Source organism: Hordeum vulgare, chromosome 1H (genome assembly GCF_904849725.1).
Source record: "Hordeum vulgare subsp. vulgare chromosome 1H, MorexV3_pseudomolecules_assembly, whole genome shotgun sequence".
NCBI classification, from domain to species: Eukaryota; Viridiplantae; Streptophyta; class Magnoliopsida; order Poales; family Poaceae; genus Hordeum; species Hordeum vulgare.
The window spans coordinates 441663412-441677108 of record NC_058518.1 but is presented as its reverse complement, the minus strand read 5'-3'; the positions used below and the strand labels follow the sequence as shown (position 1 = coordinate 441677108).

Genomic DNA, 13697 nt, shown 5'->3' with positions numbered 1-13697 from the left:
GCGCTGGGGCGGCGACCCCAGGCAGTGGTGACGGCCTCCTCTGCCTCGTCCCTGCGGTGGAGGAGCGACGACTTGTCATGTGTTGGTGGTGTATCGGGGCTTCGCGCTCGGATCCGGTGGGCACGCACCGCTGGTGGGCTGCGGCGGTGTTGGTCGTCCTGGGCCGTGCGGGCTGCAGGGCGGATGCGCGTGCGGGGTGGCTATCGGCTGTGGTCGGTGGAGTGTGGCTAGAGCTGCTGCTCGATTGGGTGGCTGGGCCGATTTCTGGTGAGCTCTGGTGGTGTGATTCGTCCAGCGTGGTGAAGGCTGGGGCTCCGGCCGATTCTGGCCCCATCAGGGGGCTGCCCTGGCTGGAGGCCATGGTGGTGTGCGTCGGGCATGCTCTGGAGGTCTACGGTTGCCGGGGCGACGCCCCCGGATTTGGTGGCGGTGGCTTCAGCCAGGGGGCGGTGCGTCTAGTCATGGTGGATCGTGGGATCCCATGGTGAGAGTGAGATAAGCCTCGACAACCGGTGGTTGGTGGGCGGCGATTGGTGGCTGCGGGTGTTCGACGAAGCTCTAGGAGAAATCTTTGCTCCGGTCTTCATCGGAGCCGGCAATGGCGACGCCCACGGGTGCCGTTATCTTTCTTGAAAGCGTCATCGTGAAGGTGTGTTGCTCCTCCCCACGACCCGAGATCTTGAGGAAAACCTCAGATCCCGTGGATCGGGCGATGGTGGTGTCATTGCGTCTTTTTCTTTCTTGGGGGCATCGCCTCGGAGCCGGCTACGACTGGGAGACTAGCGTATTGCGGCATCTTCGCCGCCGTTGGTGGCATCTTTGACGCATGGTTTGTTGAGGTGGGGCGCTAGTTAGTGTTTGGCAATGATGATGGCGTTGCGAGGAGCTCGGGTCGCAGCATGGACTTTGATAGTCGGTTCTTTTCGGCGTGTCCGAGGTGGTCTTTCGTGGGTTCCTTGGTTGCTTGAAGTCAGAGCTGTGGTGGAGCGAGCCCAGGCAGTGACGATGACGTGTGCTCGGTGGTCGTTTGCGAAGGGCACGGTCGGCGCAAGTCTTGCATATTTCCCTTGTGATACTCGTCGTCAAGGTTGGAGCTGTCGGCTACTCGGGCGTGTGGTCATCCGGTGGCATGTGTTGTCGTGGTTTCTTTGCAACTGTTTGCGGGATGGCTTTGAAGTTGGAGCTCGATGGTGAAGTCGGAGTCGCTCGTTCGAGGCAACCGGTGACAATGATGACGCTTGGGACTTCGCAATGGATGTTTTTCTTCTTTGCAGCTTCGGGTCTCATGTCAGTGGCGAGGTTGACCGGTGGTGCCCATGTCATATGCGTTGTGTATTGTATCGGTTTTAGCCGGGTTTTCGCCAATTAATCATGTAATTCTCTTCTTCTTAATCAATTAAAATGTCAAATTCATTTCAAAAAATATATATATATATAATAATCTTCTTCAACATCTTTTCAATAGATTAGGTGGATATATAGTACTCATCACATTTTCCTTCTTTTCGAGAAAAAAGTACCACCACTACCAATAACCATGTAAATTTCACCACTCTAAGTCTAACTGCAAGTTGCAAGGCATGTCGACCAGCAAAGTAATCTCCTCCGGCATCTCTCTTAATCCGATAGCTAGATTAGGTGGATTAGAGTACCGATCGCATCCACTAATAAACTACCAGGATCAAATCAAATGGAGCTAGTGGACATGTGCTCCAGCAGCTTACCAGGTCAGTCAGTGGGTGGCATGCCATGCCATGCCATCACACGAGAGGAGCAAACTGAACCGGCCTCCAATTAAGCACGGCATTGACCACCACTGCACTGGTTCCCAAGGACTATTCATTGTGCAGAGGCCGGCCGGTGGTTGCGCGCGCGACGCATGAACCAGCACGTGAAGTGCGTAATTAGCCGCATTAACCATCTAATTTACTCCGGCTGCAGCACGGTTTAATGGGCGCTGCAAGGACACGAGGGAACACGTCGTGCTCATAGAATCCTATGCACGCGGCTCTCCTGGAAGCTGGATATTTCGTGCCTACTCAAAAAATGCAGGAGATATTTCAGGCCGTGGCTCGAAACCTCGGGCCGTTCCATCCAACTGAAAATATCGAAAGGCATCGGAGATATTTTATACTTCCTCCGTCTCAAAATAACTGTCTTAACTTTATATTAATTTCAGTATAAAATTGTATTTAAGTTTAAAACAGTTATTTTGAAACGGAGGGAGTATACCAGAGGAAAAATGTAACGGAGACAGGAATGCAGCTGCTGTTGTCATGGCTTCCACCACGCCGCGACGCGAGGGCGACCTCTGCGCTTGCTCTGCGCTCCAGCTTCGGCCACAGCTGCGGTGAAACGTCCTTCGTTGTGCAGCTGCCACGTAGTTTTCCGTCTCTATTTTTCGCTCTCTCTTTCATTTTTTCTCGATAAAGTCTGTCTTTCTCTGCCGACGACGGTGCGCGAGAAAAATATGTAGCAGGAAAAAAAAGCAAAATCATTAATTAAGGGCTCCTTTTAAAGACCACTTCCATCTTTCTAGATTGCGATAAAGTGGTGTACTGCATGCGTGTCATTTGTCACAACCTGATTTTTTTTTATATTTCATATTTTAAAACGTTTTACCTCCTAAATCGTGCATCCAAATCTTGAGCCGTTTTCATCGTTGAATTTCTTGTATTGAGATCTTTAAAATTAAATACCATGTAGATAGATTTTGATAAAAAAAAATTCCATGAAGAAAATTGGACCAAAAAACCGTTCCTCTCGTGATAGTTTTTTTTTCTTCCAAAAAACGCGTTCTTTTTCTTTCCGATCCGTGCCTCTCATAAAGACAAAATCGTGCCTTTCATGAAACAAAACAATGTCTCTTATGAAAAAAAACCGTTATTTTCCCTTTTCAAGAGGCACGGGTGTGTCTCTCACGAAGGTAAAACGGTGCCTCTTGCAGAAATAAAACCATGCCTCTCATGAAAAAAAAACAGAAATTGCGTTATTTTCTCTCTTTCTGAGAGGCTCGACCGTGCCTCTCACAAATTCAAAATCGTGCCTCTCGCGAAAGCAAAGCCGTGCCTTTAGCGGAAGCAAAACCTTATCTCTAAAAAACACTTTTTTCGTTTTTGAGAGGCACGTCTTTCGCAAAGGCAAAATCATACCTCTTACGAAAGCAAAACCATGCCTATTGCGAAAAAACAAAAAACACATTTTTTGCAATTTGTGTTTAAAAAAATTTCGTCAAAGAAATAAGAAAGACCGGTGAAAAACCAAAGTATCAAAAAAATTGAAAATAATAATAATCTAAAAAGCCGAAAAAACGTGCAGAAAAATAAAAAAAATGAAATCCCGAGGAAACGCTCAGAGCGCGATATGTGACGGCGGCTAAAAACACGCCAAGTGGCTGCATGTAGAAGTGCTCGCTGCGAATCTTTCGAAAGAGCGCTCGCTAACTGGTGAGTTTCGAAAATAAAGGCAGAAGCAGCAGCACAAATATCTGTCGCTCATGGGCCGGGTCGGTTTAACTTTTGTTGTTCCGGCACCCCGCTGATGTTTTTTCTTCCGAAGCGCGGGCTTCCGTCTCTTTGGCCCAACCACCGAACTGCCATTCCGGCGGCCTGCCCGCAGTTCGTGCGTTCGTGGTCGTGGCCTCGTCGGCGACCCCGCCCGCCGGGCGGAGGGCCGGCTCAGCTTCTCGCCCGCCGGCGCCCCCCCCCCCCCCCAAGAGGCTGAGGCTCAGCGAGGTATCCTTCCCTGTTCCCGTCGCCAGTCTACGGAACGGCTCCGCTACCCATTATTTTCCTCCCGGCGCGCCGTCGTGTGTCAGGTGGGCAGCCGTGGCTGTGCGCGGCCGCCGCTCATTCTCGCTCGCCGGCGTCGGAAGCGCCCGTGCTTATCTCCGTCCTCGCTGCTTCGCGGGCCGAGCAGGTGCGCTCAGATTTCTCCCGCTCTACTGTACTGTAAACTGTATCGACAATTCAGGTATATATGGGCTTAACTGACATAGTGACATTGGAATTAGGCATTGCCAGGATTAGTTCCTGAGCATTGCTCGTCACAGCTTATTGTTTCGGACGGCGATGTGCGCGCTGATTTATCCGAATTGCGTGGTTAGTTTCGTCTCTAAATACAGAAAATGGCCATACATCTGAAGAAGCACGCCTGTTTCGCAGTGACTCGTACGTAGCTAATTACTTGGAGTATGTTAGGAACTGTGTAATGGTTGGTGCAGGGGTAGCAACCCTTTTAAGAATATATATATAGAGTTGTTACTACAAATAGTTTTTCTATAAGTGGGGGAAATCTGTACCACAATTAGCATTGTTTGGTATATTCTGACTGCAGTGTAGTGGTTGCACACATCGTTTCATCTCATTTCTACCATGTCAGATGTGCAACCGTTTCACACTGGCTCTATCTTAATTTTAGTCTTCTTCAGGCAGCTAAAACCGTCAAAGTGAATGTCGCTGATCGCAATTTAGTGAATTGGCCAAACCACTGGCTCAGTTCTTGCACCAGGATCTGCTGAAAAATTGGTTATGCCTAATCAAAGAACTTAAGTCAATCTCATTCAAGAACATCATATGATGTTACGTCCTTCCTATATGTGCTGTACATTACAAACAGAGATACCATACAAGGCCTGCGGCGCCTCCATCTGCATCCCTACAAACCTTGCTGGCTTGTTTTACCATCTGCTCGTCTCAGAAGCCATTTTAGCTATCCTCTACTTGTTTTTCCTCAAACCCGCTTAGGCTAATTTCAGCTTCTCTTAGGCTAATTCCTTTGTCGTAGTTGGGAACTGATATAGGTAGAGGCTCAATGTCATCTGGAGGGTCATAGTTTGGATCAGCAAGAAATGTAAGGGCCGTCACCACATCACTGATTAGTGGACGACTGATTGCTTCTTCTTGTAGGCACATTGATGAAATTGCAAGTGCCTGGTATAGACCTTTCAGGGGGTACTTGCTGTCAAGCAGTGGATCAGCCATCTTGGTAAACTTCTTCTTATCCTTGAAGAGTGGTGCTGCCTGCAGATATAGCAACATCTTAATCCCAAACCGCATGGGCAATCTTTATATCTGAAGTATGAGCTATTTTATTTGATTATTACAATCCAATATGACTACTAAGTTAAAAATTTAAGGCTATAATATTTCTTGATAAAGTAGATGTAAATCTTACCCAGTGGACAAGAATTTGCTCGCGAGTCGGTTTCGTGGTGTCAATTGCTCGCCTCCCGGTGATGAGCTCCAAGAGAACTACACCAAAGCAATATATGTCTGACATCTTTGTTAACTTGCCACTCATGGCGTACTCGGGAGCGCAGTACCCGTACGTGCCCATCACCCTTGTGGTGACATGAGTTTTGTCGCCGACTGGACCAAGCTTTGCAAGTCCAAAATCTGCCAACTTTGCACTGAAGTTCCCGTCCAAGAGAATATTTGATGCCTTGAGATCGCGGTATACCACCGGCGGATTGGCCACCTCATGCAAGTACTCGAGGCCTCTGGCAGCATCAACTGCAATCTTCATCCGTGTATGCCAGGACAGCGGCTGAGATTTTGGAGTGAGATCTGCAGAATTCAATTACCAAATCACCGTCAATACAAGATCATAATTTCTGATCTTTCGATTCCATGGAATATGTTTGAGGACCACAGCATTGTGGTTCTGTATTACTACCTAGGAGATGATCTTGCAAAGAACCGAGTGGCATATACTCGTACACTAGAATCTTTTGGTCACATTCGGTGCAGTACCCAAGCAAGGTGACAAGGTTTGGGTGATGAAGGAGGCTCAGCATCAGCACCTCGACAAGGAACTCACGGTTCCCTTGCAACCCATCCTTGTCCAGCTGCTTAACCGCTATGACCTACGTATGCACATAATTTACATCAGAAACGTGTTGCTGCTGTATGTGGCATAGCATCTTGAGGTGCCAACTTAATGAAACATAGAATAGGAAGCTGGGAGAAGGAATGCTTATTACTTCCATGGTCTCCGGAATGTATCCTCTGTACACCCTCCCAAAGCCACCTTCTCCCAGGAGATTCTCCTGGCTGAAAGAATTGGTCGCGTCTGACAGCTGACTGTGCGTAAACACTCTGCTAGGAATGTTGTGGTTGCCGATCCGTAGTATTTCCCCTGCCGCAGCCCTGGCCTTGGGACTATCTGCATTTAATATTTCCGCTCAGTCAAAAATGCTTAGTTAATCGCAGAAACATGAATTTCTAATCCAGGATTACAAATTTCAGGGTGAAAGTAGGTCCAAGAAGAGGGCAATGCACAGACAACTTCCGTGAACATTACTAATTTGTTGTTACTATGTGTTTGAACAAAAAAAAATCTCACCGCCAGATTTCTTAAGTAAGTACCTGAATGCTCTTCATATGTCTGTGTTGGGCAAATATTCATTGATAAATTGATATTGACATGCATTGCTGAATTTAGTTTCGCTGCAAAGATGGATAATGAGATGATGGAAGGCATTACTTGCGAGTGAAATCTCTTTCACAAGGGTGGCCAACTGTTCGTTCTTGGCCTTTTTCTTTTTCCAAATCTTGTTCTTGAACCACCTTTTCTTGTCTGGCTCGGAGCTCGCTGCCACATTCTTCCGCTTCTTCTTTGTCTCTGATGTTAACGGCTCCTCAGCTTCATGTGACGCCATGCCACAAAAACCGCGCCCCCATTTCCTCTTTGTTTTCTTTGTCTCTGATGTCAACGGCTCCTCCACTTCATGTGACGCCATGCCACAAAAACCGCGCCCCCATTTCCTCTTTGTTTTCTTTGTCTCCGACGTCGATGTCTCTTGCCCAGCCTCCCTCTTCGTCCTGCCGCAGACACCGCGGATCCATGAACAGCAGCACGCGCAGCTCAAGATGCGCATGCTGCTGCATCTCACGGCGCGAAGACCACGCACCCACGAGCAGCAGCACCCCATCGAACTGCAGCGAAGACCACGCACCCACGAGCAGCAGCACCCCATCGAACTGCAGCGAAGACCACGCGCCCACGAGCAGCAGCACCCCATCGAATTGCCGCGAAGACCACGCGCCCACGAGCAGCAACACCCCATCGAATTGCTGGATCGACGCGAGAGTGGGCTAGTACTCTCGTGCCGATCATTACGATCACCGGATTAGAATTTTCACCGGCGGTAAGAAGGAGCGGCAGGAGGCACAGGTGAGCGCACAATTTTTCTCTCTATCCCTAGTCTCTCTCACCCGAAGGATGCGGCGGTTTCCTTTTCCCTTGGAGGCTTGCTTGGATGATGATAGGTCTGAAGCCAAGTAGCCATTTTTGGACTGTTCTTTTTTCCTTCTAATTGTTGTCATTTTTAGCTAGGGATATTGCCACGCCCTCCTTTTCGCATGCAAAATATAGGCGTCTGTTCGCATTCAGTGGCTGACAATGAGCTGAGACATGTAGCGCATACTATATATAGCACCAGTTTTGTTCTTTTTTTGGATGGAGAAGCTTTCCGTTTTGCATTATTGTTGGGTTTTACCCTAGTTACATGAAAAACTGCAAGCACACGTCACGTTTATTGTATAACTAAGGTGCATGCATGCCCAAGCACCATGCGAGCTGCCAGAGTTCTACTACTGGCTGGCCAACAGGCCGCCGCCGCCCTCCAGCCGACACATTGCCGGCAGCTGCGCCGCGAGCTGCTGCGCCTTTGCTACCTTTAGGCTGGCCGACGGCTGCTCCACGCTAACATGGTATGGGCTGCCGTAGTACAACTCGTTGGACTGCTGACCATGGTGCAGAGACACGGTGGTTTGCTGGCCAGGGAAACCGCAAGGCTGCTCGCCGGGCTGCTGACCCTGATGAGGGGAGACGGTGGTTTGCTGACCCTGATGAGGGGAGACGGTGGTTTGCTGACCCTGATGAGGGGAGACGGTGGTTTGCTGACCCTGATGAGGGGAGACAGTGGTTTGCTGACCCTGATGAGGGGAGACAGTGGTTTGCTGACCCTGATGAGGGGAGACAGTGGTTTGCTGACCCGGATGAGGGGAGACAGTGGTTTGCTGACCCTGATGAGGGGAGACAGTGGTTTGCTGACCCGGATGAGGGGAGACAGTGGTTTGCTGACCCTGATGAGGGGAGACGGTGGTTTGCTGACCCTGGTGAGGGGAGACGGTGGTTTGCTGACCCTGGTGAGGGGAGACCGTGGTTTGCTGACCCTGATGAGGGGAGACAGTGGTTTGCTGACCCTGATGAGGGGAGACAGTGGTTTGCTGACCCTGGTGAGGGGAGACAGTGGTTTGCTGGCAATGGAATGGCTGCTTTCCTCCCTGCGGTTGCTCCGTCGTTAACCCGCCGCCGAACCCTCCCCCTTGCTGGTGCAGCGGAGAAGTTCCACCTGGGTTGTACCCTTGCCCTGGTTTCTGTTGTGTATAAGCTCCACTCGGGTAGTACAACGACCCTAGCCCTTGCTTTGGTGAAGAAGCTTGGCACCCTTGTGCTTGCTGCTGCGGAGAAGATGTGCTGTGCTGGCACGCCCCTTGCACCGACCCCTGTGAAGAAGCTCCACTAGGCTGGTATCCTTGTTGTCCTTGTCCTGACTGCTGCGGAGAAATTGCACTTGGGTAGTATCCTTTTTGCCCTTGTCCTGTTTGGTGCGGAGAAGTCATACTTGGGTAGTGTCCTTGTTGCCCTTGTCCTTGTTGTTGCCCTTGCACTAGCTGTTGCCCATGTCCTGGTTGTTGCCCTTGTCCTAGCTGTTGCCCTTGTCCTGGCTGCTGCGGAGAAGTTGCAATTGGGTAGTACCCTTGTTGCCCTTGTCCCAACTGTTGCACTTGTCCCGGCTGCTGCGTAGAAGTTCCACTTGGGTTGTACCCTTGTTGCCCTTGTCCTGACTGCTGCGGAGAAGTTGTACTTGGGTAGGACCCTTGTTGCCATTGTCCTGGCTGTTGTGGAAAAGTTGCACTTGGGTACCCTTGTTGCCCTTGTCCTGGTTGTTGCCCTTGTCCCAGCTGTTGCCCTTGCCCCGATTGTTGTGGAGAAGTTGTACTTGGGTACCCTTGTTGCCCTTGTCCCGACTGTTGTGGAGAAGTTACACTTGGGTAGTACCCTTGTTGCCCTTGTCCTGGTTGTTGCCATTGTCCTGGCTGATGCGGGGAAGTTGCAATTGGATAGGGCTCTTGTTGTCCCTGTCCTTGTCCTGGCTGCTGTGGAGAAGTTGCACTCTGGTAGGGCCCTTGTTGCCCTTGTCCTGGCTGCAGCAGGGAAGTTGCGCCTGGGTAGTACCCTTGTTGCCCTTGCCCTTGCCCTGGCTGTTGTGGGAAAGTTGCACTTGGATAGGACCATGGCTGCCTCTGTCCTGGTTGTTGTCCTTGTCCTGGCTGCTGCGGGAAAGTTGAACCTGGGTAGGACCCTTGCTGCCCTTGTCCTGGCTGCTGGGAAGAAGTTACGCTTTGGTGGTACCCTTGTTGCCCTTGCCATGACTGTTGCGAAGAAGTTTGGTCTGGGTAGTACCATTTTACAGAGGTTCCCCACCATCCTCCTTGCTGCAGCGGCGGTGCGGTCCCGCCCGGGTAGAAGGATCCTCCCTTGGATGGCACCTCGGTTTGCTGCTCGTATTGCCTCACGACCTGGCTGAGGGCGACGGGGCGGCACTCGGGGCTGACGTCCCGAAGCTGCTGGCAGCACTGCATCTGGAGCCCCGTGCTCCATGGCAGCTGGCCAACCAGCTGTTGGTCCACGACCCGCCGGCACGCCTCGAGCGAGCTCTCCTGGAGCTCGCGCTCACACTGTAGCTGCCTAGAGCGGCTATCAAGGAAAATGTTGTTCCCATTGATCTCACGTTCAGCGGTGGTGAGAGCCACGAGGGCGACGATTACCGCCACAAAGAGGACCAGCCGCTTAGCCATCTCGGTGGACTGTCAATGAATTGATCTCTAGTTTTGTGGTTCTCGGTGTTCTCGGTGATGATGAGATTGTGGAGATTGGCTGGGCTTTTATAGGGACGAGGTGAAGGTTCCGGACCATGGCTATGTGCACGGCTGTGTTAGTTAGCCTAAGAAGAAACACGGGAAGAATAAAATCGGTTGGAAAAGTGCAGTTTGCCAACACAAAAGAAATTGGATAAGCAAGGAGGAATTGGAGCTTTGCAAAACAGTTTTTTTGGACGGTCTGCTAAAGCCGCGTAATCGGCTTAATCCTAGTTCTGGGGTACTGTTTGCTGAAGCGTGGACGTTTGTATCTTGGTCTGTTCTCTTCATCTACGAGAAGTGATTATTGTTCTGGGGTTTTGGCAGAATATGTGTCTGTTAGCCATTGCTGGCAAATCGGCGGGCACTCGAAGCTTTTAAGCATGTCGAGTAGTGGAAGGTAGCTTGCATGGAACTGGTAAATTGAGAAATCATCTTTCCAAAAGCTCATTTGTTGCTTGTCATGTAGTTGGATTTGCAGGCAACACAAATCCACGATATGACTCACAATATCTATCCAGTGACTCACAACATCTATCTATGCTACGAACGCGCCGTATCAAAAGTTTTTAGAATTTTTGGATGTATGGAAACACCTTTCCGTGACAAAACTCAACTAATTGAAAACCTTTGGTCAGCCGTGTCTAAAATTAACACAGGATCTTCGAAGAAAATTCGCGGCAAATAGTTTTGATTTACACAAGAATAGGATTTTTTTTTTCATTTCCCAAATGAGATAATGCAGATTTAGCTGTCCATTATATCTGCCTCCTATGTTTAAACTCTTTTGTTCTTCTATGATTTCCATGTGTTGCTCCCCCGTCCCTGCCTCTCTGTATTTTCACTATCTTTCACTGGGCTGCGTAGATGCTGCACTTCTTCTCCCCTTGGCCTTATCACTTGCTCACGCCATCATAATATCCCCTTCTTATAATTGCGGCTTCATAATTGCAAACCTGAGTTAAACATTTGTTTGTTGACAAATGTTGACAATATTAATAACTTGTATGAAAAATGGGCTTCCGTTGCACTGACACTATATCAGTTATTAAATTCACCCATTTCATCCACCATCAACCAACAAAATCCAGGTGCGCTCCTACGATCCCAGTTTAATGTGCTTGCTAAATTGTTTGTGTTGAGCTTAGTTATTCTATACTCTGCGGCGAAAAATTCCTAACCACAAAATTAGAAAAACGTAACAGTCAAACAGGCAAAACCGAGTATATCATAATCCATCGAAGCCAGTCCATCAGTCCTCCAATGCGACCTTGCCTCACCTTGGCTTAGCGCAAAAAAATGTTTCTTGCGTCTGTTAATAATAACTCAAAGAGATGTGGATGAAAGTTCAAAGCAGAGCCAACTAGGAACTAGGAAGGAGTCCGATTCAGATCATGCATGCAGAATAATAGGGGAATAGTTGTATGCTATGCCACGTAACCCACCATTTGTTCATCGTGTTTAGCATACAATCGATTCCAATTAATGAAACTCAACTTGAGGATTTGGATCTTCCAAAACAGAGCTACGTAATCGGTTTTATCATGGTCCTGAATACTGTTTGGAGAAGTGAGGCTTATGTAAATTGATCTGTTTATTTCATCTAATAAAAGTGATTATCCTCTGTTTTTTTTGCAATATATGTATCTGTTAGTCATTGCTTTTGCAAATCTGCAGGCACCCAGAAGTTTCTAAGCGTGTCGACTGCCGACTAGTGGAAGCACAAACTAGGTAAAGTGATAAATCGTCTTTCCAAAAGCTCATTTCATGTTTTTGTGGCATGTCATGTGGTTGGACTTTCAGGTAATAAAATCCATGCTATGGCTCACAATATCAGTTCGGTATGACACACAACATCAATCCATCTTTTAATTAGATAGACCATACCAAAAGCTGATACAATTTTTAGACCCTTTTTCAATGGTCTTGAAGAGAGAAATTTTCTATTTTTATCTATGGAGTCACAACCCAGGTCGTTGTAAATCCATGAATTTGATTCGGTTTGTAAGGCAACACCTTCTTTCTGTGGCAAAGGTCGATTAGTTTCAAAGAAAATCCATGTTAAATAGTTTGGTTTCCACATAATAGGGGAAATCTCCACTTCCAAAACAAGTCCAGTTTATGTAATAAATGTTACAATATATGTGAATTGTACTAGTCCTTTTCATCAGTTCGGACTTTTGGTTGCGTTGGCTAGTGCATGAAGCTTAACATGGTATCAGAGCTAAGATCTTAAGTTCAAGTCCTGACTTTCGCAATATATGTTAGATCATAAACACTAGCACATTGTGTATCGTTAGAACTGTGTCCCCCCTCTCCTCTCCCGCGGGCGACCGACCGCGGCCAACCTCCCCCTTCCTCGAGCACCACCCTCTCCCTCTCCTCTCCGTCGCCGTCGCTAGCACCCGCGGCCAGCCTGGCCCCGGGTTTGCCCTTCCCCTCCCGGTGGCTCTCCGACGCAGGGCAGAGCTGCACCAAGGGGTGCTCCTAGGTGACGGCGGGGCTCCCTGGCGCGTCGTGGGCAGACGGCTGGGCGGCGACGTCGTTGTTGGCTGCGGGGGGACGTTGCGGCGCGATCTGAGGGTGGCCTCCCGACCCAGATCTGGGCCTGGGCGGGCCAACGGCGGAGCGGGTCTGCGGCGGAACTTCCGGGAGTCGGGGAGCGGTGACGAGCGGCTGGGTGCTGGCGGCGCCGTTGCCAGCGCGCTGCAGCATGGCCGACAGGGCTTAGCGGGCCCGTTCCAGGCCCGACTGGGCCAGGGGTGGCCTGGTATGCCCTGCTGCCTTGTCCGGTCGGTGACTGCGGCGGTGCCGGAGGCGCGTGTTGGAAATATGCCCTAGAGGCAATGATAAAATAGTTATTATTATATTTCCTGTTTCAAGATAATCGTTTATTATCCATGCTATAATTGTATTGAATGAAAGCATAGATACATGTGTGGATATATAGACAAAACTATGTCCCTAGTAAGCCTCTAGTTGGCTATCCAGTTGATCAAGGACGGTTAAGGTTTTCTGACCATATGCAAGTGTTGTCACTTGATAACTGGATCATATCATTAGGAGAATCATGTGATGGACAAGACCCAAACTATGAACGTAGCATGTGATCATGTCATTTTGTTGCTATTGTTTTCTGCGTGTCAAGTATTCATTCCTATGACCATGAGATCATGTAGCTCACTGACACCGGAGGAATACCTTATGTGTATCAAACGTCACAACGTTACTGGGTGACTATAAAGGTGTTCTACAGGTATATACGAAGGTGTCCGTTGAGTTAGCATGGATCAAGACTGGAATTTATCACTTCGTGTGACGGAGAGGTATCTCGAGGCCCACTCGGTAATACAACATCACATATAAGCCTTGCAAGCAATGTGACTCAAGTGTTAGTCACGGGATCTTGTATTACAGAACGAGTAAAGAGACTTGCCGGTAACGAGATTGAAATAGGTATAGAGATACCGACGATCAAATCTTGGGCAAGTAACATATCGAAGGACAAAGGGAATGTTATACGGGATTATATTGTTAGGAATATGCAACTTGTATTCCCATGAGGCCATAGGCCGGTATATATACATGTACAGGTGGTGGACTATATGCAGGAAACCCCTTATATATTGGGATAAATACAAAAGGGTACATGACTTATATTATAACTCTAACACCCCCTCAAACTCATGGTGGATGAACAACACCGAGTTTAGAGAGATAAAAGCCATGTTGTGCTCTAATTTGGGCCTTCGTCAGGAAATCTGCCAA

General features: G+C 48.8%; 2 protein-coding genes and 2 long non-coding RNA genes across 5 annotated transcripts; 2 read left to right on the top strand and 2 right to left on the bottom strand.

The window, feature by feature from the left end:
- The first annotated feature begins 3593 nt into the window (after positions 1–3593).
- Positions 3594–6439, top strand: LOC123443549. Its single transcript, XR_006630712.1, has 2 exons — positions 3594–3918; positions 6249–6439. It is a non-coding gene; the product is annotated as an uncharacterized LOC123443549 (long non-coding RNA).
- Positions 4516–7073, bottom strand: LOC123443539 (probable serine/threonine-protein kinase PBL7). The gene is made up of 5 exons (XM_045119959.1): positions 6487–7073; positions 5984–6165; positions 5677–5866; positions 5176–5567; positions 4516–5021 (listed from the first exon to the last, which is right to left on the bottom strand). Exons 1-5 carry the CDS (start codon positions 7067–7069, stop codon positions 4707–4709), a joined length of 1662 nt encoding a protein of 553 aa, XP_044975894.1. The 5' UTR covers positions 7070–7073; the 3' UTR covers positions 4516–4706.
- Positions 7074–7087: 14 nt separating this feature from the next.
- Positions 7088–12102, top strand: LOC123443553. The gene is made up of 2 exons (XR_006630718.1): positions 7088–7176; positions 11607–12102. It is a non-coding gene; the product is annotated as an uncharacterized LOC123443553 (long non-coding RNA).
- LOC123443530 (glutenin, high molecular weight subunit DY10-like) lies at positions 7434–9943 on the bottom strand. Of its 2 annotated transcripts, none has more exons than XM_045119936.1 (2): positions 8240–9943; positions 7434–8209 (listed from the first exon to the last, which is right to left on the bottom strand). In XM_045119936.1, exons 1-2 carry the CDS (start codon positions 9867–9869, stop codon positions 7596–7598), a joined length of 2244 nt encoding a protein of 747 aa, XP_044975871.1. In that variant the 5' UTR covers positions 9870–9943; the 3' UTR covers positions 7434–7595. The 2 variants fall into 2 exon arrangements, with proteins under 2 accessions (XP_044975871.1, XP_044975881.1); XM_045119946.1 differs by having other exon boundaries at positions 7434–9083; positions 9255–9943.
- Positions 12103–13697: the final 1595 nt, after the last annotated feature.

Bases quoted from the DNA above. Each gene is read 5' to 3' on its own strand.
- LOC123443530 (XM_045119936.1), bottom strand. From the start codon at position 9,869: ATGGCTAAGCGGCTGGTCCTCTTTGTGGCGGTAATCGTCGCCCTCGTG. The intron at 8,210-8,239 runs GTCAGCAAACCA...CCCCTCATCAGG, and splicing joins CACTGTCTCCCCTCACCAGG to GTCAGCAAACCACTGTCTCC.
- LOC123443539 (XM_045119959.1), bottom strand. From the start codon at position 7,069: ATGGGGTGTTGCTGCTCGTGGGCGCGTGGTCTTCGCGGCAATTCGATG. The intron at 5,867-5,983 runs GTAATAAGCATT...GTGCATACGTAG, and splicing joins ACATTCCGGAGACCATGGAA to GTCATAGCGGTTAAGCAGCT. The intron at 5,022-5,175 runs GTAAGATTTACA...CTATATCTGCAG, and splicing joins AGCAAATTCTTGTCCACTGG to GCAGCACCACTCTTCAAGGA.